Raw genomic sequence first — 27,286 nt, 5'->3', positions numbered from 1 at the left:
GATCCACCACAAGGTGTCAGTAGGCAACACAGAAAGAGGATGCCTCTTGCGAGGCATGGAGACCAAGTTCCCTCGTGCACAGGGAGATGGGGAGGTTCCCTTGGTAGGAGTCCACTTAGGGCCCTCCAGTCTCCTTCCCTTCCCTCTTGGCACCCTGGCTGGTCTTTGCAGGCACATCTAGAGACCCTTGGAGCTCTCTGCGAGAGCTGGAGTGCATGTACCTCCTCCAGGCTGCTTGTCACAGTCGTCTAAACACGCGCGCAAGTCATGTGGTCGGCTTCTCACCATAAAGCTGTGCAGCGGGCACCACTGTCCCCTGGCTGCCAGGTGAGGCGGCAGCACCCAGAGGCTGAGAGCAGGTTGTTGGCCACACCTGGCCTTACCTGGGTGCCGAGCTGAGCCCCTCCCCGTGTGGCAGACAGCTGGATGCGAGCTCGTGGTCTCTCCAGGGGTAGGGAGGTGGGGTGCCTGCCTGCTGCCTCCGCGGTGTCGGGTGCCAAGGACACCATTTCTTTGCTCTCTCCCAGATCAGTCTTACCTTCAGGCACCCTGGCAAGAGAGACTGCCTATCTGGTCAAACTCCAGTGCTGCGCAGGTGGAATGGTGCCGCCCCCACAACCAAGTTCAGAGGCTGAAGTCCCAGCCCACCCTCCTCCTCCCCACACCAAGACTGTGACCTTATTAGGAAATGGGGTCACACTGGGGCATGGTGGGTCCCTAATCCATCACGACTGCTGTCCTTATAAGAAAGTGGCCAGTTAAGGGCTGGCATTGTGGTGTAGTGGCTGTTCCACTTCTGATCCACTTCCCTGCTAATGGCCTGGGCAAGCAGCGGAGGATGGCCAGGTGTTGGGCCCCTGCATCCATTGGGCAGACCTGGAAGAAGCTCCTGGCTCCCGGCTTAAGCCTCTCCCTCAGCCCTGGTCATTGTGACCATTTGGGCGTGAACCAGCTGATAGAAGATGTGTAACTCTCTACTCTCCTCATTGTGTCCTGAACCAGTGTGGTTCTGACCGGGCACCCAGCTCTGAGTGAGCTGAGGTCCCTGCAAACCACCATAAAATGTTATCCATGGACCTGTCAATCCACTTCATCCACTTCATCCGGGACCTAAGAAGGGATGCTGTGAAAAACCGGAGTGAGCTCCAGGTGGAACTTGCGGAGGGAGCTGATAAATCCCAGGCGGCTTCAAGCCTGGAGAGAGAGCATCACCCCTCCCTCATAGAGGAGGCCAACAACCAGGAGTGGAGGGAGGGGCTCTCATTTTCTCTGAGGACCCCAGCTGGAGGTGCTGCTCAGAGCTTCGCCCCCATCCCCCTCCCCTTCTCTCTGGGTAATTGCCTTTTTTTTTTTTTTTTTCTTGACAGGCAGAGTGGACAGAGTGGACAGTGAGAGAGAGAGAGACAGAGAGAAAGGTCTTCCTTTTGCCGTTGGTTCACCCTCCAATGGCCGCCACGGCTGGCGCGCTGCAGCCTTCGCACCGCGCTGATCCGATGGCAGGAGACAGGTGCTTCTCCTGGTCTCCCATGGGGTGCAGGGCCCAAGCACTTGGGCCATCCTCCACTGCCTGGAAGAGGGGCAACCGGGACAGAATCCGGCGCCCTGACCGGGACTAGAACCCGGTGTGCCGGCGCCTCTAGGTGGAGGATTAGCCCCTTGAGCCGCGGCACCGGCCGGCAATTGCTCTTAAATATCTGCACTTAGAAATCCTGTCTTTGTGCGAAGCAGGAGCCTGGAGTGAAATGGACACACCCAGGATGTCCAGAGCCCAGACACCAGCCCAAGCAGCAACTGAACATGCCCAACACGAGTAGCCCCCCCCCCCAGCCTCAGCTCTGGAGAGGGACCCTCCAGGCCCAGTCATGTGGAGGGCCCGGAGACAGCACCGTGGTGCACCTGGCCCTCAGGTGATGCTGGTGGGGCTCATGAATCCGTCCTCCTTCTCCCCTGGGGATAGCAGGGGCTCTTTCCCTGGGATGCCCAGACCTTGACCTTCCCACCGACAGGAAGGAAGCACTTTGTGCCTTCTCTGGCACTGCTGAATGGCCAGCATCACTGGTCTTGAGTTTTGAGGCCACGATGGCCACGAGCCCTGTGCCACCATGGCAGCGAGGCTGATCCTAATGAGCGGGTAGCATATACGGTGAGGACACGCTGTAGAACGGGATGGCTCTTGTGCCAGGAGCGATGGAGCATCAGACAGCACCGCCCTGCCTGGAAACAGGTGGGCTGCTTGTTCTTGGGAGGTCGTGGATGCCCGCGTTTCTTAGCCAGGACTTCCTCGGGCCGACCCTGAGCCACCTGTTGGCGGTGGCAGCGGGGTGGGAGGTGGGGGTTTCATTCTTCCTCTATGGACCAGAAGCTCAGAAGCTGAGGGTCACATCCGGTGACCAAAACCCCAGGAGCTCCAGACCTCTGCATCGGCCATGCGCATCCGCTCCAGCCTCCGGAGCAGAGCCCTCTTGTCCAGGGTGATTTGGGCTTCTCTCGGTGAAACCAAACAGGGTGACCCCTAGAACAGCTGAAGGGGCCCCTGCACCCCAGGGCAGAGAGCTCTGTCCATCCTCATCACCGAGCCCACTTGCTGGCATCCAAACTGCGCAGCTGTGCCTCCCCTCCCCCACCCCCTGGGCTCCTAGAAAGGAGGTACAGTCAGCAAAGGGTCCCCGGCGCCCTTCCCCCACCTCCCGGGCCTGGCCGGGCCGCCGCGGGGGTGGGGTGGGGGGACAGCAGGTACCAAGCAAATGGAGAAAGGAGGCCCGGCAGCTGCCACCCTGTTCCTCATTCTTCCTCCCCGCTAAGTGGTGATTACCGGGTCGCCTGGGGCCCGGTCTTCCCAGCCACCTGACTGCAGCCCGTGGGTGGGGGCGGGGCGGGGGGCGCCCTGCAGCCGGGAGCAGCTGGCGGCTCGCACTTGGCGGGGTGGGAGCCCCGGGCCCGGCTGGCAGATGGGACCTGAGGCGCTGATTATGTGGCCAGGGCCGAAATCTGCACTTCAAAGCGGACGCCCCCCACCCCCTGCCCCCGCCCCCGCCCCTGGGCGGTGTTCTGGGGAAAATCAAGTCGCTCCGAGTGAGTTCCCCGCCTGGCCCCGCCCCTTCCTCAGAGGAGGGCGTTTTTTACACAACCCCGAGGAGTTAACGCACACTCGCTAGACACTGGCGGGGTTGGGGGACGGGGTGGGGTGGGGTCGGAGACCCTCCTCCTCCCGTCTAGCGGCTCTCCCCATGGGACGAGGGCTGCCGCCATCTGCTGCGCCCTTGGCCTCTGCATTTACACCCCGGGTTATGGGATGGAGCTGCTGATACCCCCCTCCCCCCAGTGCGTCAGGCTGTGACAGCCACGTGGCTGCTGTCCTGGCGAGCAAAGGAGACAAACACACAAGGGAACCAAGCTGTGAGGACCCGGCAGGCAGTCTTGCTCCTGCCCCCCCTTCCCCGCCCCCCCCCATCCCCTGCAGTCTCTGAGCTGTGAAACCAGAGTGGGTGGGACAGAGGCAGAGGCCCCTCCCTCCACCCAAACCCAGCTCCCTCCGCGCCGGGCTCTGTCCACTACGACAACACCCAGGTTTCTGGGGTTCTGGTGTGTGTCTTCCCCATCAGACACAGAGAAGCCCTGAGGGCAAGGCCCAGGCTCACCCCTCTCCCTCCCACCCACCTCCTCCTGCTTGGTGAAGGCTGAATGGCAGCAGCCACAGGCCCCCGTGCAGCCTGCAGTGCAGGCTTTGGGCAGCACAGGGATGCACGTCCCCAAGGAGCTTGCAGCGTGCAGGAAGCCACCAAGCGCGCGTGCTCATGTCCCTAGCCTTCCCAGGCTCCAAGGAGTCGGCGGCACCAGGGGCACCAGCACAGGCCCTGTGGTCTGGGTCCGTGTCACCTGCTGTGGGCCTCTGTGGCTCTCAGCCGGAGGGGGGGGTGGTCATTGCAGTGTGCAAATGATGTTGCAGGTGGAGCCTGGGAGGAAAGGGCAGAGCAGGTGCACCTGCCATCGCCCTCGCCCCCCTCCCCAGACCCCATGGAAGGCTGTGGAGGGGCGGGGGTCATCCAGGAACGTTGAAGCTGCTGGGTGTGAGAGGCTGTGAGAGGGGCTGGGCCCTTGCTCCTCAGTGAGGTGGGAAGAGAAACGGCTGCTCCAAAGTCCCCCTCCCCATGGGAGACCCCCCCCCCCCCCGCCGGGCCTGCATGGTCCAGGCCGGTTGGGAGAGCTGGCAGTGGAGCTCCAAGGGAGACCCCTAGAGCCCTTCCTGCCACAGCGCCAAGCACCCCATGGCCTGGCAGGGGCTGGGCCGGCTTCGGCCACTGCCACAGAGGATAGGGTGAGCTCATTCTCAGGACATCCCCTGGGGCCTCCATGGTCCTCCACCTCCTCTTCCTCCTCCTCCCCCTCTTCCTGGCCACCCCACCCCCACACTCTGGCTGCCCACAGGCCTGTGGGAGGCTAGGATCTGCCTGGGGTCCCCGGCAGTCACTATATGCCCTTGACTTTGGGCAGGAGGAGTTGAGCTGTGGACGGGGTTCGACCTGAGCTCCAGCTCCTGCCAGGGTTCCGTCTGCGTGCAGAGTGCAGCCAGGCAGGCGGGTACAGCAGTGGAGACCCTGGGAGTGGCCTCAGGGTGGGAGGGGGGCCCTGGGGCAGCCACCTTGGCTCAGGAGAGCATCATCACCCCCTCCCCCCACCCCGTGTGGTACATGTGGGGGTAGGGGGTGGGCACGTGCAGTGGCTGGGATGTGGGAGTGGGAAGGCAGCCCCTTCCCTCATGGAGACACCCTCCAGTCCCCCTGCACACACTCACACCCCTGCATTTCTACCCACACTTTTCAATATCCACTTTCAAAGCCATCTAGACACTGGAGAACAGGGTCCATGTGCTAGGCTGCTCGAGGTGGGTGTGCAGAAAACAAACAGTAATTAGTAGGCTTTTTCCTTTCCTGATGGGCTTGTGCCCTTTGGGGAACCTACAAATAGGAAAATCCCCTCCACGACCCCACCCCCAACTAAAATAGTCCAAACAGGGCAGGGGTAACCCGAGCCCACCTGGTTTGCTCTTTCTTGGGCTCTGGAAGCCGGAGACCCTCCCCAGAGGTGGTGGCAGATGGAGGCTGGGCGCTGGGCCGGGGAGGAGGGGCACGGGTGTGGAGGGAGCTGACTTGGGCTTCCCGTCTGTCTGTGAGGGCAGCTGGAGCCAGGAAGCCCCCAGGAGAGCCTTTGCCTTCACGGAGGAAGGGCTGCTGGGCCTGACCTGGTGGTGGGTGGGCAAGGGTGCTCAGACCACCCCTACCCAGTCCCTCCCACGCAGGATGAGGCTGGATGGCCCCTGTGGGGCGGGCGCTGCCTCCAGGATGGCTGTGTTCAGGGCTCAGCCACGCTGATGGGGAATGGGGAACATTCACGCTGCCTTTGGTGAGCCCACCAGCAGCTCCTCCCAGCCAGCTCCAGGAGCCCCCCCCCCCCACCCCGTTTGGGGAAACACTGGGCAGACCCATTCAGAGCCTCAGGGGTCGCCCCTCCCTGGAACATTCATGCCCACCCGGAGAAATGCACTTCTAACAGTGGAGTTGTAGGACTGGAGGAAAGGGAACAGGCTGAGATGGTCAGCGGGAGCTGGGAGCCCACCGCCACCTGCCCTGGGCAGCCAGGGGGAGTGAGCAGGTGAGTCAGGCCCAGCGCTCACGCACCAGGGCCCAACTCCCTGTGATCCGGATCTCACCTGTCTGCAGTGGCTTCTTCATATGTGAACCGCAGCAGGGCTGTGGGGCTCCGTGCAAGGGACCAGCTCCAGAAGTCACTCAGCGCAGCCCAGCAAGCACTGGGGTTCCCTTTGTCTTGGAAACAGCACCCCCACCCTTCCTCCAAAGTCCCTGTCCTTGGACAGGAATCCAGGCGGTGGGGGTGGGCGAGCAGAGGAGAGAATGCAATGCTATGCACACTTGTGGGGGGGGGAGCCGAGAGAGGGGGGAGAGGGGCTGCACTTAGCAGGGGTGAACAAACCTGTTCACGGGTCCCCTTTTCCGTGAGGGTTTGGGTCCATGACACAAGCTGAGCAGCCCAGCCCTGCTCCCAACACACCCCGGGGCAAGTTCCCGTCTTCCCACAGCTGCACCTCCTCTCGAAGGGGACTTCCGCTGCCCCACCCTGCCCAGCCAGGCTTCTGGAGTTGAGGGCGGGGGTGCTGGGGCCACAGAGCTAGAGGATAAACTCTGCTGTTCCCTGCGTGGGCGGAGCCTGGGTACCCCCGGCAGGTGCTGGAGGTCTGAGGCGGCTACGTGGCAGAAGCAATAAGCAGCATCAATGCCTCCAGGGGTATGAGCTTATTTAATTGTGAAAACAGCCCTCGGGAGCACAGAGAGGTGGAGTAACTTATCCAGTGTCACACAGCTCAGCAGCGCGGTGAACTCAGCTCCCCTGGAGGTGCCTGCAGCCTGGTCTTCAGGTACAGTGCACGGCTGGGCAGCATGAAATTCAAACCCTAAGCTGGCTTTCAGATGGCTGCACCGCATGGCTCCAGTGCCCGTGTCTGCAAAGCCGCCCCTAACCACAGGCTAGAGCTCCTCCCCTCACACATCACAGCTTCCGTCCAGATCAGCTGGACAAACACTAGGGCATTCCCCTTGTCAGCTTGGGGCAGGGAAACGGGCTGTGGGGGCAGGAACCAGACCACCGCGTGTCCCTGGATTTGATGGACCAGGACGGAGACAGAGAAGCCGGCTGTGAGGTGATGAGGCCCAGCCCTAACTGGACATGTGAGCTTGAGAAAGCCATCCCTCTTCTCTGGACTGGCTTTTGCACGTTTATAAAACTAAAGGGGCTGGCGCTGTGGCATAGCGGGTAAAGCCGCCGTCTGCAGCGCTGGCATCCCATATGGGCGCCGGTGGAGTCCTGGCTGCTCCACTTCCGAACCAGCTCTCTGCTGTGGCCTGGGAAAGCAGTCCCCTAGGCTGCGTTAGCTGGAAGCTGCATCAGGAACAGGGGAGCCGGGACTCAGACCCTGATACAGGCTGGAGGTGTCCCAAGCTGCGGCTTCAGCAGCCTTGGTTGTTTCGATGACCTCAGCGGGGGCCAGCAGTTGGGTGGGAGAGCTGGAGGGCGGATACATCCTGCTGGGGCTGGCGTGTGATGGGGCGAGGGAGGGCGGTGAGGAGGTAGTGGCTCCCATCCACAAGGAGAGGTTGGCAGGACGGACGCGAGCTGGGACGTAGGCTGAACCAGGAGCCCCAGGAAAGCACAGCCCTTGGCCAAAGCAAATCACAGCAGGCAACAGGGTCCCAGCTGGGCTTGCTCTAGGCTCCTCCCTCCATGCTGGAAAGAAGTCAAGGCTGAGTATAAAGGTGTGCAGGGAAGCAGGAGGGATTCACTGCAAAAGGAAAATGTACACTCGAGAAATCAGTCAGCCTGGGGTGGGGGGGTGGAGAGAGAGAGAGGGAGGGAGAGAGAGGGAAGGAGAGAAAGAGAGGGAGGGGGAGGGAGAGAGAGGGAGGGAGGGAGGGAGAAAGAGAGAGAGAGGGAGGGAGGGGGAGGGAGAGAGGGAGAGAGGGAGGGATTCATTGCAAAAGGAAAATGTACACTTGAGAAATAAGTCAGCCCAGTGAGAGAGAGGGAGAGAGGTAGGGAGAGAGAGAGAGGGAGGGAGGAGAGGGAAGGAGGGAGGGAGGGGGAGGAGGGAAGGAGGGAGGGAGGGGGAGGGAGAGAGAGGGAGGGAGGGGGAGGAGGCAAGGAGGGAGGGAGGGGGAGGGAGAGAGAGGGAGGGAGGGAGGGAGGGGGAGGAGGCAAGGAGGGAGGGAGGGGGAGGGAGAGAGAGAGGGGGGAGGGAGAGAGAGAGGGAGGGAGGGAGGGAGGGAGAGAGAGGGAGGGAAGAAGAGAGAGAGGGAGGGAGGGAGGGAGAGAGAGGGAGGGAGAGAGAGGGAAGGAGAGAAAGAGAGGGAGGGGAGGGAGAGGGAGGGAGGGAGGGAGGGAGAAAGAGAGAGAGAGGGAGGGAGGGAGAGAGAGAGGGAGAGAGGGAGGTAGGGGGAGAGAGGGAGGGAGGGAGAGAGAGGGAAGGAGAGAAAGAGAGGGAGGGGGAGGGAGAGAGAGGGAGGGAGGGAGGGAGAAAGAGAGACAGAGGGAGGGAGGGAGGGAGAGAGAGAGGGAGGGAGGGAGAGAGAGAGAGAGGGAGGGAGGGAGAGAGAGAGGGAGAGAGGGAGGGAGAGAGAGAGGGAGGGAGGGAGGGAGAGACTCAAAAGCCAAAACACAGAAAGACCCCAAAGCAGAAAAAGAAAAAACCCTTCCACAAGGTGCAGGCTTTGCTTTTATATCATCAGTAGAGGGTGGTACCTGGGTGTGGCTTAACTGAATATTCATAAGGAGGTGGGGCTTGGGGTGGGACGTGAGTGCTGTTCATTTCTATGCCCTTTTTTGAAATGTGGTTAGTGTCCTGGCGACAGATGCATGGTGGGAGTGGGAGTGCAGGCTGTGGTCATTTTACTATAACGACCTAACTGTGACCGCCGAGTCACATGTGGCAGACAGACTGGATATTTCGAGCGAGCGCTGGTTCTGCATGTCAGGACTGTGGAACAGGCAGTCTCTGCCCCACAGAAAAAGGGGGTGCTCGGTGATGCCCAGACCCAGGCTGAGCCACCCTGCGCAGGACGCCCTGGTCAGCTGGGGCAGTCACACCACAGCTCTGCCTGGCCGCAGCAAAGCCACGGCAGCTGGGGCCCATCACCGGCAGATGGACGTTTCTTCTAGAGAGAAGTCGCTTCAGCATCTTGCAGGTCGCACCATTTCACCAAATTTCATCTGTGGTTTTCATGTGGGGAAGGATAGCTTCTAATGCCAAAGGCTTGGGGTTGGTGCTGTGGTGTAGCAGGTTAAGCCTCTGCCTGCGACGCCAGCAGCCCATATGGCACTGGTTTGAGTCCCAGCTGCTCCACTTCCGATCCAGCTCCCTGCTGATGCACCTGGGAAAGCAGTGGAAGTGAGCCCAAGTGCTTGGGCCTCTGCATCCTCGTGGGAGACCTGGAAGAAGCTCCTGGCTTCAGTCTGGCTGTTGTAGCCATTTGGGGGAGTGAACCAGCAGACGAAAGAACTTTCTGTCTCTCTCCTTCTCTCTCTGTATTTGTTTTTTTTTTTTCTTTTTAAGATTTATTTATTTATTTGAAAGAGTTACACAGAGAGAGAAGGAGAGGTGGAGAGAGAGAGAGAGAGAGAGAGAGAGAGAGAGAGAGAGAGAGAGAGAGAGGTCCTCCATCCACTGGTTCACTCCCCAATTGGCCGCAATGGCTGGAGCTGCGCCGATCCGAAGCCAGGAGCCAGGAGCCTCTTCCAAGTCTCCCATGCAGGTGCAGGGGCCTAAGTACTTGGGCCATCTTCCACTGCTTTTCCAGGCCATAACAGAGATAACAGAGAGCTGGATTGGAAGAGGAGCAGCCGGGACTCGAACCGGCACCCATATGGGATGCTGGCACTGCAGGCGGCAGCCTTACCCGCTACACCACAGCGCCGCCCCCCCACCCCTGTATTTCTGACTTTCAAATAAATAAATAAAATCTCAAAAAAAAAAAAAAGTTGAAGGCTTTTTGAATGGCTCCCCTGGGTGGTATGAGAGGAGCTTGTTTTATAGTTGGAGAGGAAGGGCAGGTTACTGATGGCTCAGGGAGCAATGGGAAGCTGGGTTAGAAAGGCAGGCGTGGGGGCGGTGCTGTGGCGCAGTGGGCAGAGCCGCAGTCTGTAGCGGCGGCATCCCCTATGGGTGCTGCTTTGTGTCCCGGCTGCTCCGCTTCCGATCCAGCTCCCTGTAATGCACCTGGAAAAGCAGCAGAGGATGGCCCAAGTCCTTGGGCCCCTGCCACCCTCGTGCGAGACCCGGAAGAATCAGCTCCTGGCTCCTGGCTTCAGCCTGGCCCAGAGCTGCCGTTGCAGCCATCTGGGGAGTGAACCAGTGGATGATGGAAGACATCTCCCTCTTTGTAAGAAAGGCGAGTGTGAGCTGCCTGTCAGGAAGATGGAGAAGGGAAGAGCCCAGGAGGGAGAGCCTGGGGGCATCCAGCCCAGGCAGACGTAGGCTGTTGCCTGGCTCTGTCTCTCAAAACGCTGACTTCAAGGGGCTTCTTGGTCCTCAGCTTTCTTCTCCCTGTCCCAGCTTCTCCCAGCAGTCTCTGCACAACCACCTTATCCCTGCCTACACCCTTGTAGCACTTACGATCACGGGAAGTTCTTGTGTTCACTTCCAGAGTGGGAACTCGGACTGTTTGTCCACTCAACTCTGTATTTCTGGTAGCCAGGACAGGGTTTGGCTTAACCGTGGAAGTTGAATACTTACTGAAGGAATGCATGGATGTATGAATGAATGAATGAATGAGTGGAATACTTCAGGCCTGGTGATGCCGGGTGGGGAGAAATTAGGGAGCAGCACGCCCTTGGCCACATAGCTCAGGAAGCACCTGCTCAGGTGGTCCCTGCCTCCCTCCTCCCACACAATTGGAGGCTGGGGACCAAGGCCCATTGGGGCAGAGGAGGGAAGAGTCTCTACCTCCTCTCTCCTTTCACTTTTGTTCTATTATTTTTTTTCTAACAACAATAAGCAAGCTTGGGACCTTGCCTGTGTTGATTCCTGACCCTCTGGGAGGAGAGAGGCTGATGGAGGTGGCTGGTGAGGCCCCTCTGGTTGTTTCCCGGCCACGTGACAGATCAGGATGACTCACAGGTGCTGAAGATCTGGGGGTCAGCCTTGTGGCAGGATGGGGTACCTTGCGGGGACGGGGAGGTCACATCCCAGCACCTGCTCCCTGCCTGTCCAACCCCAGGGCTGCTCACGCACCTGCAGGCAGCCGGGGGTCCTCCACTGGTCATCTGTTTGGGCGACCTGTCTCCTCTGTGGCCCTCCTGGATGCCTCCCACCCCCCCCCAACACATCGGATCTTCTGCGGCCCCCTGCCCTACACTGGTCCCCCCCACTCACAGCCACTGCATGGACCCTTAGCAGCCTGGCATGTTACTTCTCAGCACGTCCTCTGTCCCCTGCCACCTGTGCCCACAAGAACTAAGGCTGCCGCGGGAAGGGGACATCCCCCGTGTTGTCCCCAGCAGAGAAGAGCCTTGCTGGAGCCAGCGACCGGGAGGTAGCCGAAGCAGACAACACTGGCCCCGGAGGGCATGAGAAATGGCATTCTTTATTCATAAATAAAAACATAAAGTTACCAGAAATAGTTTACATGGCCAGAAAGTGAGGTCAAAATAATAAAATCAAACAGAGCTGTCAAAGGCAAAGCAAACCCGACCCCTGAAAACAACAACAAAGGGAAAAAGAACTATGTACAAATTCTTCCAGATGTCGGCCCTGCGGCGGGTCCGGTTCTGGGAGCAGGTGCAGCACACGGAGCAGGCAGGCTGCAGGTGAGCAGAGCAGGCTTGGCCAGCCCGGACATACAATCCAGCCTGGCTTCCATGGGCCCCTCTCACAGCCAGGACACGGACCAGAGGCTTGGCGAGTACCTCTTGGGGGGCCACCGCGAGGGGACCCCCACCCTTCTCAGAGGCGCTGCTGAGTGCAGTTCTGTGTTGCAGAGAGCTGGAGGAGTTTGGGCAGCAGAGAGGGTGGAGTGATGGAGGGAGCAAGCAGAGGAAAGAGGCCCCAGCACACCCAGGCCCGAATCCCCAGCCCCTGCCCTTGGGGGCTTCCTGCCAGACACCAGGAATCATGAGGATGCTTTTGGCGAGGAAGGGGAGAAGGCCCATGGGTCACGGGGCACCGGCATCCCAGTGCCAGTGCGGTTGATGGCTGCCAGGGTGTGGAGGGAGGGGCTCCTGTCCCCCTGTGAATGCTGGGTTAGGGCGTGGGTCTGGGTGTTCAGGGGGCACGCCCGCACCATGGTGGAGTGCAGCGTTAGCACCCACGCACCCACTCCTGGGCTGCTCCTCGTTGTGTTTGGGCATGGACTGTCCCCAGCCTGGGAAAGAACAGTCCGCTCTTTGCTCCCACACAAGGCACAGAGGCCAGGGGACTGGGGATGGGCTGTCTGTGACGACAATGTGGGTATGTGCTGTGCCCAGCAGGGCAGGGAGGGGCTGCCGGCCTGTGGATCCCAGGTTCAAGTCCAGCCCATGACTAAGAAGAGTGGCTTGGGACTCTGGCTGTGAGAACACTCCTAGGGGAGTGGGAGGCAGTACTAGCCACAGGGAAGGGCCCCTGGTTCCAGCCTACACTCACGCCCTGTGCCCCACCCCCAGGGTGAGGGGGCGTGGTCCTGGGGGGCCTGCTGAGTGTCCAGGGGCATCCCCTTCCCACGCCCGAAACCTCCCTCCAAAGCAGGCGCAGGAATGCATCCAGGCCGCCGTTGACAGAAGCTGGGGAGTCAAAAATAGAATAGCCTGGCATCCTGTTAGATCCGGCTTCTTCTGCAAAGACGGGGGTGGGGTGGGGGGGGGGGAAGAAAAGCCCCTGGACCCAGCAAGGGGAGAAAACCCCTCCTGTTCTCCCTGCCTTGCGCCCCACCCCTGTTCCAGCTCTGCAGGTGTTGGGCTTCCTGCAAACAGGCACTGGCTGCACCCACACCCCGCCCCCCTGCCCCAGGAGTGCCCCTGCTCTCCCCAGGAGGGCTCCCCCACCACTGAAGGCGGAGGCAGGTCTGTCTTATCTCCTAGCACGGAGATGCTAAGAGGCCCAAGCCGGGCTGCAGATGCATGGCAAACCCAGGCCGTGCTGGGATCCCAGCAGGGGCTTGCCTCTTGGGAAGGAAACACAGGCCAGGGTGGTGGCCTGCCAGCTCCGCCCCTCCCCCATGTCCCTGGCTTTCCAGTGGCCACCAGCTGTGCAGGGCTACTCAGCAGCAGCATCCTAGCAGAGGTCCTGGCTACTTAGTGTTTCCCAGAGGATGCCCCGCCTTCAAGGTGGACCCAGCTTGCTGCCCCGCGCTCACTAGGCTGCAGGCGGGCAGTTATGGCGTGGCTAAGCCAGGCCTCCCCGTGCCCAGCCTCACCTCTCCAATGGCCAGAGGGATACACAGTGCAAGGGGCTTCCTGCATGGGTCCCGGGAAGAGAAAGACAGGTTCAGCAGAGTGCAGCTTCTGTCCTTGGCCTCTGCAGCAGGGGCTACCTCCCTTTTGAACAGAGGGGTTTGGGGAGTCCTTGGGCAATGCCCAGAGATCCCTGGACCCATCTGTTGGGACAGCCAGAGGCATGAGGGCTTGCATTCCAAGGAACGCAGGACAGGAAGGTGGACAAAGGAGAGGCGGCTGCCCTGAGACCCCTGGGTCTGGTCCCCCACCCGCCGGAAGGTCCCAGCAGCCCCCTCTCAGATCTCCGTGGCTATGATGTCCTCGTAGGGGATGTCCGCGCCCTCCAGGTCAATCTGGAAGGGCTCCCCGGTGGCGTCCCCGCGGGCCAGCTGCCGCAGGGCCTTCTCCAGGCGCTGGTTGCGCTGGTACATAAGCAGGTAGCTCTGCTGCAGCTGCTTCTGGTACTGGATCACCTTCTCCTTCTCCTCCTTCCACACCAGCCGCTCGTGCTGGAAGCCCGAGGACAGCTGGTCGTGGCCCTGCCGCTCCTCCCGCAGCTCGGCCCGCAGCCGCTCCAGCTCGCGCTGCAGCGCCGGGATGTCCTCGGCCGCGGCGGGCCCCAGGCAGGCGGCGGCGCCGTCCCGCCGCAGGGCGGCCTGGGCCCGCAGCCCCAGCAGCTCCTGCTCCAGCAGGCTCACGTTCTCCCGCAGCAGCTCGGCCTCGTTCTTCTTGCGCTGCAGCTCGTTCTCGCACACCTCCAGCTCCAGGCCCTTGGTGCGCAGGGCGCCCTCCAGGTCCTGCGTCTTCAGCTCCGTGCCTTCCAGCTTGCCCCGCGCCTCCTTCAGCTGCGCCTTCAGGCCCAGGATCTCGCTGGCCTTGGCGCTCACCTCCATCTGCGACTCCTTGAGCTGCTGTTTCAGGAGGGAGATCTCGCCCGACTTCTGGCACACCTGCGGGGGTGGGGGGAGGGGCCGAGAGGGGGGCAGCAGGTGAGCACCCACACCCTGGACAGCCACTGCTGCCACGGTGGTGCCCAGGCCACCCGTGCCACACATCGTGGCCCCAGTCCATGCCCAAACCCCTGACCTTATAGGGGTTCTACAAAACAAGATTTACAGGAAGTGGAATTAAACGAGAGGGGCCGACATCAGCATCCCGTATCGGGCACCAGTTTGAATCTAGGCTGCTCCACTTCTGATACAGCTCCCTGCTACGGCCCGGGAAAGCAGCGGAAGATGGTCCAAGTGCTTGGGCCCCTGCACCCACGTGGGAGACCCGGATGAAGTTCCTGGCTCCCGGCTTTGGCTTGGCCCAGCTCTGGCCATTGCGGCCATTTGGAGAACAAACCAGCAGATGGAAGATCTCTCTCTGCCTCTCGCTGTAACTCTTTCAAATAAGTAAACAATTCTTTAAAAAAGCTACATTTATTTCAATGCAAAACATTTTTAAATCCACGTATACTTTTTTCAGAATACACATTTTCTGGGAACTCTTGGGAGACCCGCAAATGCATGGATTCCAAAAATTTTGCACCAAAATAGACTTGTCTCAAAAAAAAAATAAGTGTTTACTCATTTGTAAGGGAGACAGAGAGATCGAGAGCGCTCATCTACCAGTTCACTCCCCAAACGCCTGCAACAGTTAAGGGAGGGTAGCCTGGTGGTGGTGGGGGTGGGGGCGGAGCGCTCAATCAGGCGTCCCACGTGGGTGGCAGGGCCCCCAATGACCTGAACCATCACTGCCGCCTCCTAGGCTCTGCATCAGCAGGAAGCAGGAGTCGAGAACTGGAGCTGGCACAGGCGCTCCAACACGGGATGTGTGTCTTCATCGGCTTTGCCATGGCTACGCCAGACACCTGCCTCCTAAACTCACCTGGGAATCACACCTTTTCCAGGACCTTTGGAAGCGCCCCCGTGTGTGTGGCCATCGGTGTTTCATCTGCCACTGCCTGCAGCTCCATCTCCCACCTTTGGCTTTGCCAGCATCCAGCTATGCCCGCAGGGCCTGGCTCTCCCCACCTCACCTCTCCTCTCCACATCACGCCTTCCCAGCAGCCCCCATGACAGGTGCAGAGTTCGGCCCAGAGCCAGTGTCCTGAGTGACAAACCGCTCTCCCCTCCTCCACTACTTCTATCCTCACTCCCCGCCAACCTGCGGCCAGGGCAATGGTGAAAACTGAAGCCACTGAAGCAGATCCACGTGGCCTTTGTGGTCCTGGCCACCTGGGGGCACGGGGAAGCTCAGAATACCAAGGCCAGGAGGGAACGTGTGTTTCTCGAGGGCATGGCTCCACCTGTATCTGGAGCTGGTGGCCCTGGGCACAGCACGGTGGCATACGGTGCACCGATGGACAAGTGGGCACAGAATCTTGGCTCTGATCCACCTCACATCTCAGAGACCTTGGGCAAGCCACTCAACCAGCTGTGTGCGGTCACAGCCTCTCTCTGCCTCAGTTTCCCTACACTGTGAACAGAGGATCTGTATGAGCACCCACCTCACGAGTTTGCAGGAAGGATGGAAAGAGAGAACCTGGGACCTGACACCCACCACCCCATCACTCACAGTGACCACCACGCGCACGAGGCAGCTCGATAAGTTCATGGACAGTGATCGCTATGAAAAACCACCCACGGACTTCAATGGTTTTCTGTGCATGCAAATCAATGCAGATGTTTTAATTCCGCTTCTCCGTGCTCTTTCGGTAGTGCTCACCTCCTATGTGTCTAACGACGCTCATGCGTTACTGCACGCGATCAATCGACTTTATTGTTTCAGGGGGAGCCTGAGTGGACCCTCCTGGGAAGAGCATCTCCGCTCCCGGCTAGACCCAGGAGTCGGTGCTGGATGCCGGCACCTGCTGCTCTCGCTAAGCTGTGTGCATCTGCATGGCAGTGTGCAGGTGCATGTTCACATGTACACATGTGTGTGCACACACAACACATGTACATGCGTGGGGGGGACCTTCCTCTCTTACATTTGCATCTCAGTTCCGCAAGCACAGACTCCCCTCGGCACTTCTGCCAGGTGGCACTGCCCGTCACTGACTCCTGCTGGGTGGGGTCCCTTCCCTCCTCTCTCTCTCTCAGGCCTCTGCACCTGCACAAACTCAGGCCTGCCCTCAGCTGGGTCGCGGCATCCCTGTCCCCTAACTCCGTAGATTCAGTCCTGGGAGGCCATGCAGCGGTTCCTAACTAGAAAGAGTCGTGGTTCCTAACTAGGCGCGTTCCCCTAGCCAGCAGGGAGCGCCTCTCCGCGGGGGCAGGAGGAGAGGCCTGGCTCGGCTGCCTGGCGTCTCACCTCCCACTGCGTCTCCTCCAGCGCGGGGGCGAAGCTGGTCTTCTCCCTCTCGTAGGAGCGCAGCTTGGTCTCCAGCAGGTCCTGCTCCTTCATCAGGCTCTCGAGCTCCTGCCGCAGCTGCCGCTTCTCCTGCTGCAGCTGTAGCACCTGCAGCTGCAGCACCTGCTGCGCGCGCTGGCCCTTCTGCGACGCCTGCCTGAGCCTGCCGGGGCCCTCCGACTCCTCCCGCTCCCGCCGTGGCCTCTCCTCGCCCGGGGCCAGTTCCTTCTCCTCGAAGCTGCGCTGCAGCTTCTGCTCCAGTTCCTGGAGGGCGCACGCGTCCGTGGAGAGCGGGGAGCGCACACAAGACGAGCCCTTGTCCGCCTTGCCCGCGTGGCCCAGCTTGCTGCCGCCATCCGAGAAGGACAGAGCCTTCAGGCTCATCATGTTGCTGTCCTGGGGGAGGAGCCCCTGCGTGATGTTGTGGGCGGAGCCTCCGAAGCGGCTGCTGGGCCCCACGGGTGTGACCAGCGGGTCCAGCTGGTAGCTGCTGGCGGTGCTGTGGGTGGGCAGGCTGGACATGGAGTTCCGGCCCGAGTCGGACAGCGCCCCCGAGCACAAGCTGGGCTTCAGCTCCTGCTCCTTGGCCTTGTCTGCGGGGCTGGGGTGCAGCTGGCGGCCGGCGCCCTCGGGGGAAGAGTGCAGGAGGGCTCCTGCCCGCGGCAGCACGGGCTTGAAGGCGGTGGGCCTCGCTGCACCCTTCTCTGAGCCCTGGGGGAAGAAGACAACCATGCTGAGCCCCGGTAGCAACCTCACCGACGGCTCTGAAGCCGCCAAATCTGGTGAGGCTCTTTTAACGCGTGGGTGGGTGGGGAACGACCCCAGTGATGAGCTGGGCATTCACCAGTCCCAACCCCTCCCCTTGGGGTTGGGGTCCCGGTAGGAGTTGCCGTAGGATGCTCTCAGGGGACCTTGTAGGGGTTGGTCCCCCCTTTACAGGCACCGCCTCCTCCATCAGCTGGGGCAGGACCCCCTGCAGCGACAGCCCTTTCTGTGAGTGTGACAGCTCACTGCACCAACGATGGGTTGCACAAGGCGTGGGTGTGTCCCCCTAGGGGTTCAGGTGCTGTAATTTCGTCCCCACTTTTCCAGAGGTTGGGGGAGGAGCTAGGGTTACAGAAGGTCACCAGGGGGCGCCAGGGGGCTTTGTGAGGGACGGGAGGGAGGGCAAGGGACACCTGCACACTCCCTGTTGCTCCAGAGGCTGTGGGATGCTCTGAGGACCCCAGACCTGGGCGAGCCCAGCCTGGACACCGCGCTGCTGGCAACCGGAAGCAGACGGCCCCAGCGAGCTTTCCTAGTCCAGACTCTCAAAGCCAGGGGCTGCAGGACCGAACGGGGGAAAACTGTCTCCAGCATGCACTGGCTTGGGAGGGCTGCAGGGACCCTCCCAGGGTTTGCAGGTCTGGTGAACCAACAGAAGATCCACTTCCGGGGATGGAGGGGCTGGCCGGGGAGGGGCCTCCCGGCGCTTTCTGCAATGTGGTTCCTGTCCAACAGAGCCCGCAATGCCCGCTCTGTGCATGGCTCCAGGGCTCAGCCGGGACTGACCAGTGCTTCCATCCCCTCATGCGACCTTTGACCTCCACTTCCACCCCTGGCCTTGCTGCTCTGGCCTCTTGGAGGTCTCAGTGGCCAGGTCACTACTGCCTCCATCTCTCTCCCTCTCTCTCCTGCCTTTCCCACCCACCCATGCACACCAGGGACCCTCCCCACCACTTACCATTTCCAGCTGGTTGGAGAAGGGCAGGTGCTTGGGCGGGGTGGACGGGTCAAAGTCCACCCCCGCCGGACCCCCCAGTTCCCCGCTGGACAGGGCCGTGTAGTCGGGGCGGTGGGAGCCCCGCGCCTTCTGGCTGACCTTGATGTAGAAGAAGTCTTCGCTCTTGCCCATCTTGGAGGCCGACTTGCCCCGGCCCGCATCCTGCGCGAAGCCGAACCTCAGCAGCCCATCCGAGTAGCGGTTCAGCTTCTTGAGGTGGGAAGACTTGCGCAGCTTGTACTGCGACGCGCGGCAGTGCCTGCTGTGGAAGCCGTGGCCCGAGATGAGGCTGCTGACGCTGCCCATGGCGACGGCGGGGCCGAGACGCGCGGGGCTGTGGCCGCAGGGCGCAGTCCTGGCTCCTGGAGGCGACGGTGGTCATAGCAGAGCCCTCGCGGGGCCTGGGGGAGCCGCAGACCTGCAAGGAGACACAGACAGACGGCCTTCAGCCTGGGCCGGGGCTGCGGGCGGTGCTTCTGTGACTCGGTGGCTGGGAGCTGCTTGTTCCTATGTCGCTGAGCGCCTCCTTGGGCAAGGCCCTCCTCCAGCCACTGTGCGGCCAGGGACCCAAACAGGTGCAGATCCCGGCACTTGGGGGACGTGGCCAGGCTACAGGCGTATGGACGCCTATCTTGTCCTGCGCTTGGGGAAATCCGAGCAGAGAGGCAACGGGGCTGGGTTTTGAGTGTGTGTTGGAAACTGAAGCCCCTCCCCCCACCGCTTCCAGGTGGTATGCTGGTGGGGGTGGGGCACTTTGAGAGGTCATGAGGAGGATCAGGTGGGGCGGACAGGGTGGGACTTCCAGGGAGGGCACTGGTGGCTCTAACGGGGCTGGGCGACATCTGGCCCAAGTGACACCGTTGGTCCTGCCCTGCTAAGGCAACCGCAGATGAGACTTGAAATCCAATCAATCGAGGGCTCCCCAACCCTTGCGAGTCTAGAAGAACGAGGAGGAGGAGAGATTGGAGCGGGTGCACCTGTTCTGCTTGCCACGTGGTGCCCTGTCCCAACTTGGGACAGCAGAGTCCCCTCGGCAGACAAGGGCATTGGACAGGCCAACCCCCAGAACCATGCACTGAATGCATCTTTATTCATTTTTTAAAAGATTTATTTGAAAGGCAGAGTTACAGAGAGGGGGAGAGAGGGAAAGAGAGACAGAGACCTTCTGTCTACTGGCTCACTCCCCAAGTGGCTGCAACAGCCAGGGCTGGGCCAGGCCAAAGCCAGGAGCCTGGAACTCCATCCAGGCCTCCCACATGGGTGGTGGGCTTCCAGGCACTCGGGCCATGCACGTTCTGCGTGCAAAGCTCCCACTGAACTGATGGCCTTGCACCCAGCAACACCCAGCCACGCCTGGTGCCCATGAGAACCGCACGGAACCCCACCACGAGGCTCCGGCGCATTTAGGAACGAGGAGCGGCAGCAGAGTGGAGACGCTCGGGAAGTGGGAGGGATTTTCACCGGTGTCCGTCCCTCTCATTCTGCTCACTGTCCACGCCCGCATTCACCACCCCTCACCATCTTTGGTGCCTACCCCTCACCGTCCAGAGCCAGCGGCTCCTTTCCAAGCGCGGCTTTGCTTGTGCTAGCACCACCCACACTCCTGCACGGGCGTAGGGCACATACGACCGCCTGTCTGAGTCCCAGCCACTCTGGTTCCCCTCCAGGTCCCTGCTAACGTGCCCGAGAAGGCAGCGGAAGATGGCCCAAGTGCTTGGGGCCCCTGCCATCCATGTGAGAGACCCAGAAGGAGTTCCAGGCTCCTGACTTCAGACTTCAGCCTGGCCCAGCCCCTGCTGTTGAGGCCATTTGGGGAGTGAAACAGTGGATGAAAGCTCGCTCTCTCTCGCTATCTAAGTCTACCTTTCATATAAATAAAACACGTCTTAAAGAGGCCGGCGCCGCGGCTCAATAGGCTAATCCGCCTTGCAGCGCTGGCACACAGGGTTCTAGTCCCGGTCGGGGCACCGGATTCTGTCCCGGTTGCTCCTCTTCCAGGCCAGCCCTCTGCTGTGGACAGGGAGTGCAGTGGAGGATGGCCCAAGTGCTTGGGCCCTGCACCCTATGGGAGACCAGGAGAAGTACCTGGCTCCTGTCATCGGATCAGCACGGTGCGCCGGCCACAGCGCGCCTGCCGCGGCAGCCATTGGAGGGTGAACCAACGGCAAAGGAAGACCTTTCTCTCTGTCTCTCTCTCTCTCTCACTGTCCACTCTGCCTGTCAAAAAAAAAAATTTAAAAAAAGAAAAAAAAAAAAGCTCTTCTGTAGCCTGCGTGTTGTCCCACATAGGCAAGAGTTCCTTCCTCTTGCCATGGACACACTTACAGATCCCCGGGGCCAAGCCGTCTTGCGGTGGCCACAACAAACAGCCGGCTTAATTTGGGGATCAACCCTCTGGGGTTCTCCATTTACAAAAGGAATTGGCAGGTGCTCTGCAGATGGAAGGCCAAGGCCAGCGTATTGGCTTCCAGAAATCACACACAGAGAGAGAGAGAGCGCTTGCATCTGCTGGTTCACCTGCAATGGCTGGGGCTGGACCAGGCTGAAGCCCGGAAAGCCACATGGGTCTCCCAGGTGGACAGAAGGGAGCCAGGCACTTGCGCCACCACGGCTGCCTCCCAGGGTGTACATTAGCAGGAAGTGGGCCAAAGACCTGAAGCCAGCCACTCTGACCCTCTGACGGAGGGTCTTAACTGCTACACCCAATGCCCGCCCCTCTGTCCCCAGTCCTGATGTAGAGAGTGGACGCTGAAGTTTGAGGTTCGCCCAGGAGCCCCCTGAAGCTGAGCTAATCCCCTCTAGGTGTCTAGACGTGTTGGCTTGTCAGCCTGGAGACAACCTGGCTATGATCCACCAGGCCCCCAGGCCCCTCACACGGGCTGTCTGAGGACAAGTGACAGGTGGAGGGACGCGTTCTTATGTGGGGGCGACATCCCCACTGGCCAGGGGGTGAGAAGGCACAACGGCACGGGCCTTGGAGCCTCGGAGAGGGGAAAGGAGAAGGAGGGGAGCTCCCGTGGGTGTGGCCTGGGCACACCTCCCGTTTCCAGCAGAATCCAGCTGGAGTGAGAGGCCAGGCCTTCAGAGAAGACAGCGAAGGCAAGCGGAGCCGGAGCAGCTGCTGGAGACTTAGCGGCCCACCCTTCTCAGAGGCTGCCCCGCGCGTTCAGGGGGCCCCCAAGGCCCAGGCCACCCTGCTAAGGGTGGCTGCTACACCAGGACTGGGAACAGCTTGGACAATCGCGCAAGACCCTCGCTTCTCCCCGACACGTGACAGAGACGCCTCCTCCACTGCCTGGCACCGGCCAAAGCCAAAAATCAGGTCCCCAGCCAAAGGGACACACGCCTGGGGACCGTCGCCTTCCGGACCGTGGAGTCAGAGGCACGGGCTGGGAAGGGGTCTGCATGGATACAGGGACGTGAGAAATGGCAGTGCGCGCCCCCATCCACACCAATGGCTGAGTCCTTGGCAGCATATGGCCCGCTGGGCTGTGCCCTGGGCAAGAGACACAAGGTAGTGTGGGGTGTTGGGAAGGAGGGGAATGGGTGATTAGAAGGGGGGAAAAAAAAAAGCCAGAGACCTGGGGAGGGGCGGGGCTCTCGCACTTCAGGGGGCTGCCTGCAGCCCATGGCAGGGTGCCAGGCCACCGGCCACCAGTCCCTGGCTCTGCTCCTCCTGATGCCAGCTTCCTGCTCATGGCACCCTGGGAGGCAGGTGATTGATTGTTCAAGGAGTTGGGTCCTTGCCTCCCACATGGGCACCCTGGATTGAGTGTCTGGCTCCTGGCTTTCAGGAGTGAACTAGCGCATGAGCGCTTTCTATGTCAGCTCCATCAAGGAGGGAGAAGGTTATGTGTGGATATGTGCAGGCACCTGTCTCCATGAATGTCGGTGTGTGTCGGTGCAGGTGTGTGCACCAGCGATATACCTGGAGACAAGAGATTCTGGGCTGTAATGGCTGCTGGGTGGAGGCCAGCGATGTTGGTGGACACCCTGCAGGGGCGGGCCCTGAGCCTAACACAGGTTAAGGGGCCAGTGTTGAGATGTGGCAGGTTAATACTTAGTGTGTTAGCTTCTGGGCACCAGCTCAAGTCCCAGCTGCTCCCCTTCCAATCCAGGTCCCTGCTGATGCACCTGGGAAAGCAGCAGAGGATGGCCCAAGGCCTTAGGTCCCTGCTACTCACATAGAGACCTAGAGGGAGTTCCTGGCTCTTGGCTTCAGTCTAGCTCAGTTCTGGCCATTTGGGGAGTGAACCAGTGGATGGAAGATCTCTCTCCTTCTCTCTCTGTGTGTAACTCTGCCTTTCAAATAAATAGATATTAAAAAAAAGATGCCAGTTATTACGCCTGCATACCACATCAGAGTGACTGGGTTTCGACTCTGGGTCTTTATTTATTTATTTTCACAGGCAGAGTTAGACAGTGAGAGAGATTCAGAGAGAAAGCTCTTCCTTCCGTTGGTTCACCCCCCAAATGGCCACTACAGCCGATGCACTGCGCCAATCTAAAGCCAGGAGCCAGGTGCTTCCTCCTGGTCTCCCATGCAGGTGCAGGGCCCAAGCACTTGGGCCATCCTCCACTGCACTCCCGGGCCACAGCAGAGAGCTGGACTGGAAGAGGAGTAACCAGTCCAGAATCCGGCACCCCAACCGAGACTAGAACTCGGAGTACCGACGCCGCAGGCGGAGGATTAGCCTAGTGAGCCGCAGCGCCGGCGACTCTGGGTCTTGACTCTGGCTTCCAGCTGATGCAGACCCGAGGAGGCAGCAGTGATGGCTCAAGGAGCTGAGGTCCTGTCACCCACGCGGGAGCCCTGGATTAAGTTCCCAGCTCCAGACCCAACTCAGCCTTAGCTGTTGTGGGCATCTGGGGAGTGATCCCGTGAGTGCAAGCTCTGTGTGTCTCTGCCTCTCTAATTAATAAATTACACTGAAAACAAACAAAGGAAAACCATGCTGCAACGGACGGCATGGCGCCAGGATGACAAATCACCCGAGCTGCGCTGACTACCGATCTGTCCCTGGCTCCGTGCGACTTGAGCCAGTCACTCCGTCTCCTCTGCCCCAGGTGCCTCACTCGTGACCTGAGGGCCCCGCACCTGCCCTGCCACCAGCCTGCAGGTGTGCAGAGCACCTGAAGCCCCCCACCTGCTCTCGCCCCTGAGGGGTCAGCTCCCTCAGGCACCACAGGGCTCAGTGCTGAGTCGCTCGTCCCATGATCCTCTTAGCTCAGAAGTGGCAGAGCCGCGGTGGCAGGGGCGATCTCCCCTCCACGAGTGCAGGGTCTCAAGTCTTCTCTGAGTACTGTCTCCCACGGCAACACGAGACGCTGCATTTACTTCTGAGTTTTTTGGTGACCGCTTGAGAGTGGAGAGCGAGAGCTATAGACCCTCCTCTGAAAAATGCACCCCAATAACAGTTTGAATCTGACTTTGGAAGGTTCCCAGAGCCCCCCCAAAACACCCTGACTAACTTGGTTTGAAAATGTGACTACAGGTCCAGGGTTGTGGCTCAGTGGGTTAAACCAGCGCTGCCCATGTGGGGCGCGGGTTCTAGTCCCGGCTGCTCTACTTCCCACCCTGCTTCCTGCTGGTGCGCCTGGGAAAGCAGCAGATGGCCCAAGCTCTTGGGCCCCTGCCACCCACGTGAGGGACCTGGAAGAAGCTCCTGGTTGCTGGCTTTGATCTGGCCCAGCTCCAGCCATTTCGGCCATTTGGGGAGTGAACCAGTGGGTGGAAGACTTCTCTCTTCTCTGCAACTCTGCCATTCAAATAAAATACATAAAGTTTTAAAATAAATAAGTAAATAAACAGCTCACAGAGGGGCAGGTGTTGAGGTGTAGTGGGTTAACCTGCCCCACATGACACCAGCATCCATATCAGAGCTCTGGATAGATTCCCGGCTGCTCCACTTCCATCCAACTCCCTCTAACAGCCTGGGAAATCAACAGAAGATGGCCCAAGTGCTTGGGGCCCTGCACCCACGTGGGAGACCCAGATGGAGATCCACGCTCCTGGCTTCAGCCTGGCCCAATTGGGGCACTGTGGTCATTTGGGCAGTGAACCAGCAGATGGAAGTGTCTCTCTCTCTCTCTCTCTCTCTCTGCCACTCTGGCTTTCAAATAAATAAATCTTACAAGAAAAAAAAAATCAGCATTGTTGATCCCTAGTCACAGAAATTGTCAGGATCAAATAAAAATCACCTAAGCTCGCGGTCGCAATAAGGAGGAGGGTGGGACACGCCGCGCCCCTGTTGAGAGTCTGAAGGGGGATGGAGAGGCTAGAGAGAAGCTACTTCTGGAAGGGCCTCCCCACCCCCACCGAATTCCCCAGGGCTCCAGGAGGGCAGCTGGGGCCTGCGATCCAAAAGCATCTGCCAGCTGGGACGGGGTGGGGGTGGGCGGCCCGGGGCCAGCTCCCAGCAGAGGTCTCTGGTGGGGGACTAAGTAGGGGCACGTGCCTCCCTTTTCAAGGTGCCGCTTCCCTCCTCTCTCCTCCCCTCCCCCAGCCGGACAGGCTCCCCCGGCGTCAGCTTTCCTTATCGGGATTCCTCCCCCAGTGTTTGCATTCCTTGTCCTTGACCCCTCCCCTCCCAGGGGTTGCTCGGGATGGGGAGGGGGTGGGCGGCCCTGGGCTGGGGCAGGGGGTGAACTTGGGGTTAGTTAATCATCTCAGCCCGGACTGCAAGGCCCGGGCAGCTGGAGAGCAGTACCTATCTGCAGGGTGAATGGATGAATGGAAGGGAGCCCGGATGAGGAGGACGAGGAGGAGGAAGAGCGTGGGGGCGGGGGAGAGGCCCAGGTTGCCGGTGGGCGGGGAGCAGGGGCCCACGCAGCTCTCAATTAAGCGCGCCTGGATGCCGCAGAAAAGTGAAAGGGAACTAGCTGGCAGGCTGAGTCATTCCACCGGGGCGAACAATCGGAAGCAATTCCGCTTCCCACTGCTCGGGGAGGAACGCAAAGGGCTCCGAGGTCCGCCCGGCAGGCTGCGTGCGCGGGTCGGCGGCTCAGCTGCTGCCGGAGCCTTCCTCCGTCCCGGTGGGCAGCTTGTGTCTCCGCGGCGCTGACTGACACTTCTCACCAGGAGGGAGATCGCCCGCCAATCACAACCTGTTCTCCGCCCCCCCACCCCTTCCAAAAATAAAAAGCCCCAGCTACTGCGCCAAGCTCATGCAAATTGAACCGAAGCTCATGCAAATTGAAGCCGGCTGCCGTTAGCTCCGGCTGCTCCCACGTGAGACAGCAGAAGGCAGGCGCGTGAACTTCCAGGAGTCGGTGCCCGTGTGCGAGCTGGGGACGGCACCAGGTGACAAGAGCTACTCCCAGAGAAGTCTGGCTCTGGTCTCAGAATGGGTAGCAGGATCGCCTTCCCTGCGCACATTTCTTTGTACTTAGAAACAGTTTATTTGAGAGAGAGACAGAGAGCGAGCTACCATCCACTGGTTCCTGCCTGCATCAGCCAAGGCTGAGACAGGCTGCAGCCAGGAGCCTGGAACTCCATATGGAGCTCCCATGTCGGGGTGGCAGGGTCCCCGCAAAGCAGGGACGGGAACCCAGGCATGCAGATTTGGGTTGAGGGTGACCCTAGCGGTGCCATATCATGTGGATATTTGAAAGGGAGACATTTAATTCAATTACTGTGGGTCTAGTGGGCGGTCCTGAGGTCGCAGTGGGGGGGGGCGTGCCTTTGGGAGGAGCTTGTATGAGAAGGTTGTCATACAGCCTGGTAGCGCTCTCTCTGTGTCGTCCCTAGGACATCCCTGGGACCCCAACTCTGCACGTGCGGCCACCTTCCACCCTCATCAATGCTCCCCAACGTTCAGCCGCTAGCCATCCATCACCAGCAGCTTGCCTTAGGTATTTCACTGCAGTCAGAACAAGCTGATGGGGACTGGCGTTGTGGTACAGTGGGTTAAGCCAAACGGATTAAGCGATACAGGCGGCGGTTCGAGTCCCGGCTGCTCCACTTCCCCCGCAGCTCCTTGCTAATGTGCCTGGGAAGTGCTTGGGCCCCTGCCACCTCCATGGGAGACCTGGAAGAAGCTTCTGACTCCTGGCTTTGGCTTGGCCCAGACTGGGGCATTACAGAGTGAACCAGCATATGGAAGACCTCTCTGTGGCTCTCCCTTTCTCTCTAATTCTACCTTTCACATAAAATAAACTAAAAAGCTGATGAATACGGCCTTGGAGCACCCGCTCTGCAAGATCCTGACCCCTCTTCCCTAGCCCCAGCTCTACGCCGTGACCCTCTGTGGAACAGGTTCCGTGGTTAGGGGAGAAGGCACGAGGTGAGCTCACTCACACTGGATTTCATCCCAGGGCAGATCCCTGCCTACCCCTGCACTGATGGGAACCCGCCCCGAGCAGAGAGAGGACGCCAGGGCCCCTTCTCACAAAGCCCACCGCCTGTTCCCGCACCTGTGCCGCTCACCCAGCCCAAGAGGGCAGAGCCGGGAGTCCCAGGCTGCAGACAGCATAAGAAACAAGCTGGCCGCCGGTCCCACAAAGAGGAAGAAAAGCTTTTTAGCTCACTGTTTAAGAGGCCACCAAGGTCCAGAGAGGTTGGGCGAGTTGTCCAGGGCCACACAGCAAGGCAGGAGCAGAGCTGGGCCTCCCACTCCCCTCCCCTCCCCCTCCACGGCTTCTATAACCACAGAGCAGGCAGGAGGGCGGCTGGGGTGGGATGTCACTCTGGGCTGAGAGGCCCGGCTTTAAAAGGAAACCTCGCTCCCAGCCCGCAGCCCAGCAACCAACTTCCTGTGGGCAGCAGCCAAGAAGGGGCTGAGGCCGGCGCCTGCGCCCCACACCCCCCCCCCTTCTCAGGGAATCAGTGCAAAGCTGCAGGCTGCCTGGGCCAGGGGTGACAAGGCACAGATGGGGGAGGGGCAGGCCGAGCCGACAGCCCTCCACCACCCGCCAGACCCAGCAGAGTCTGCTCCGGGACAGCCCTGGCAGGGGCACGGGGGCTGGCTCTGAAGATGCTCCATCCCCAGCCCGACTGGCTCCTGTTTTATACCATGGGGGTGTCCAGGGAGTGTGTGTGTGTGACACGTATGATGTGTGGTTTGTGTATCATGTGTTATGTGGCGGCACGTATGTGTATGTACAGTGGTGCATCACGTGTGTATAACTGTGTGGTATGTGGTGTCTGTGGGTGTATGAGGGATGTGGTATGATCTAGCGTGTGTGGGGTATGGTTGTATGTCCAGGATGTATGTG

At 60.4% G+C, this 27,286-nt stretch overlaps 1 protein-coding gene across 1 annotated transcript in view; it reads right to left on the bottom strand.

The window, feature by feature from the left end:
- Window positions 1–11,127: 11,127 nt before the first annotated feature.
- Window positions 11,128–27,286, bottom strand: part of LZTS1 (leucine zipper tumor suppressor 1) — a 42,144-nt gene continuing 25,985 nt past the window's right edge. The window contains exons 2-4 of the mRNA XM_008267266.4: window positions 18,032–18,488; window positions 16,270–17,019; window positions 11,128–13,922 (exon numbers count right to left, since the gene is read on the bottom strand). Of these exons, the coding sequence (XP_008265488.3) occupies window positions 13,269–13,922; window positions 16,270–17,019; window positions 18,032–18,376 (1,749 nt within the window). The 5' untranslated portion in view covers window positions 18,377–18,488 and the 3' untranslated portion in view covers window positions 11,128–13,268. The remainder of the gene's footprint in view (window positions 13,923–16,269; window positions 17,020–18,031; window positions 18,489–27,286) is intronic.

This window comes from Oryctolagus cuniculus, chromosome 8 (assembly GCF_964237555.1).
Source record: "Oryctolagus cuniculus chromosome 8, mOryCun1.1, whole genome shotgun sequence".
Lineage (NCBI taxonomy): Eukaryota > Metazoa > Chordata > Mammalia > Lagomorpha > Leporidae > Oryctolagus > Oryctolagus cuniculus.
This window is presented reverse-complemented; position numbering and strand designations above follow the sequence as displayed.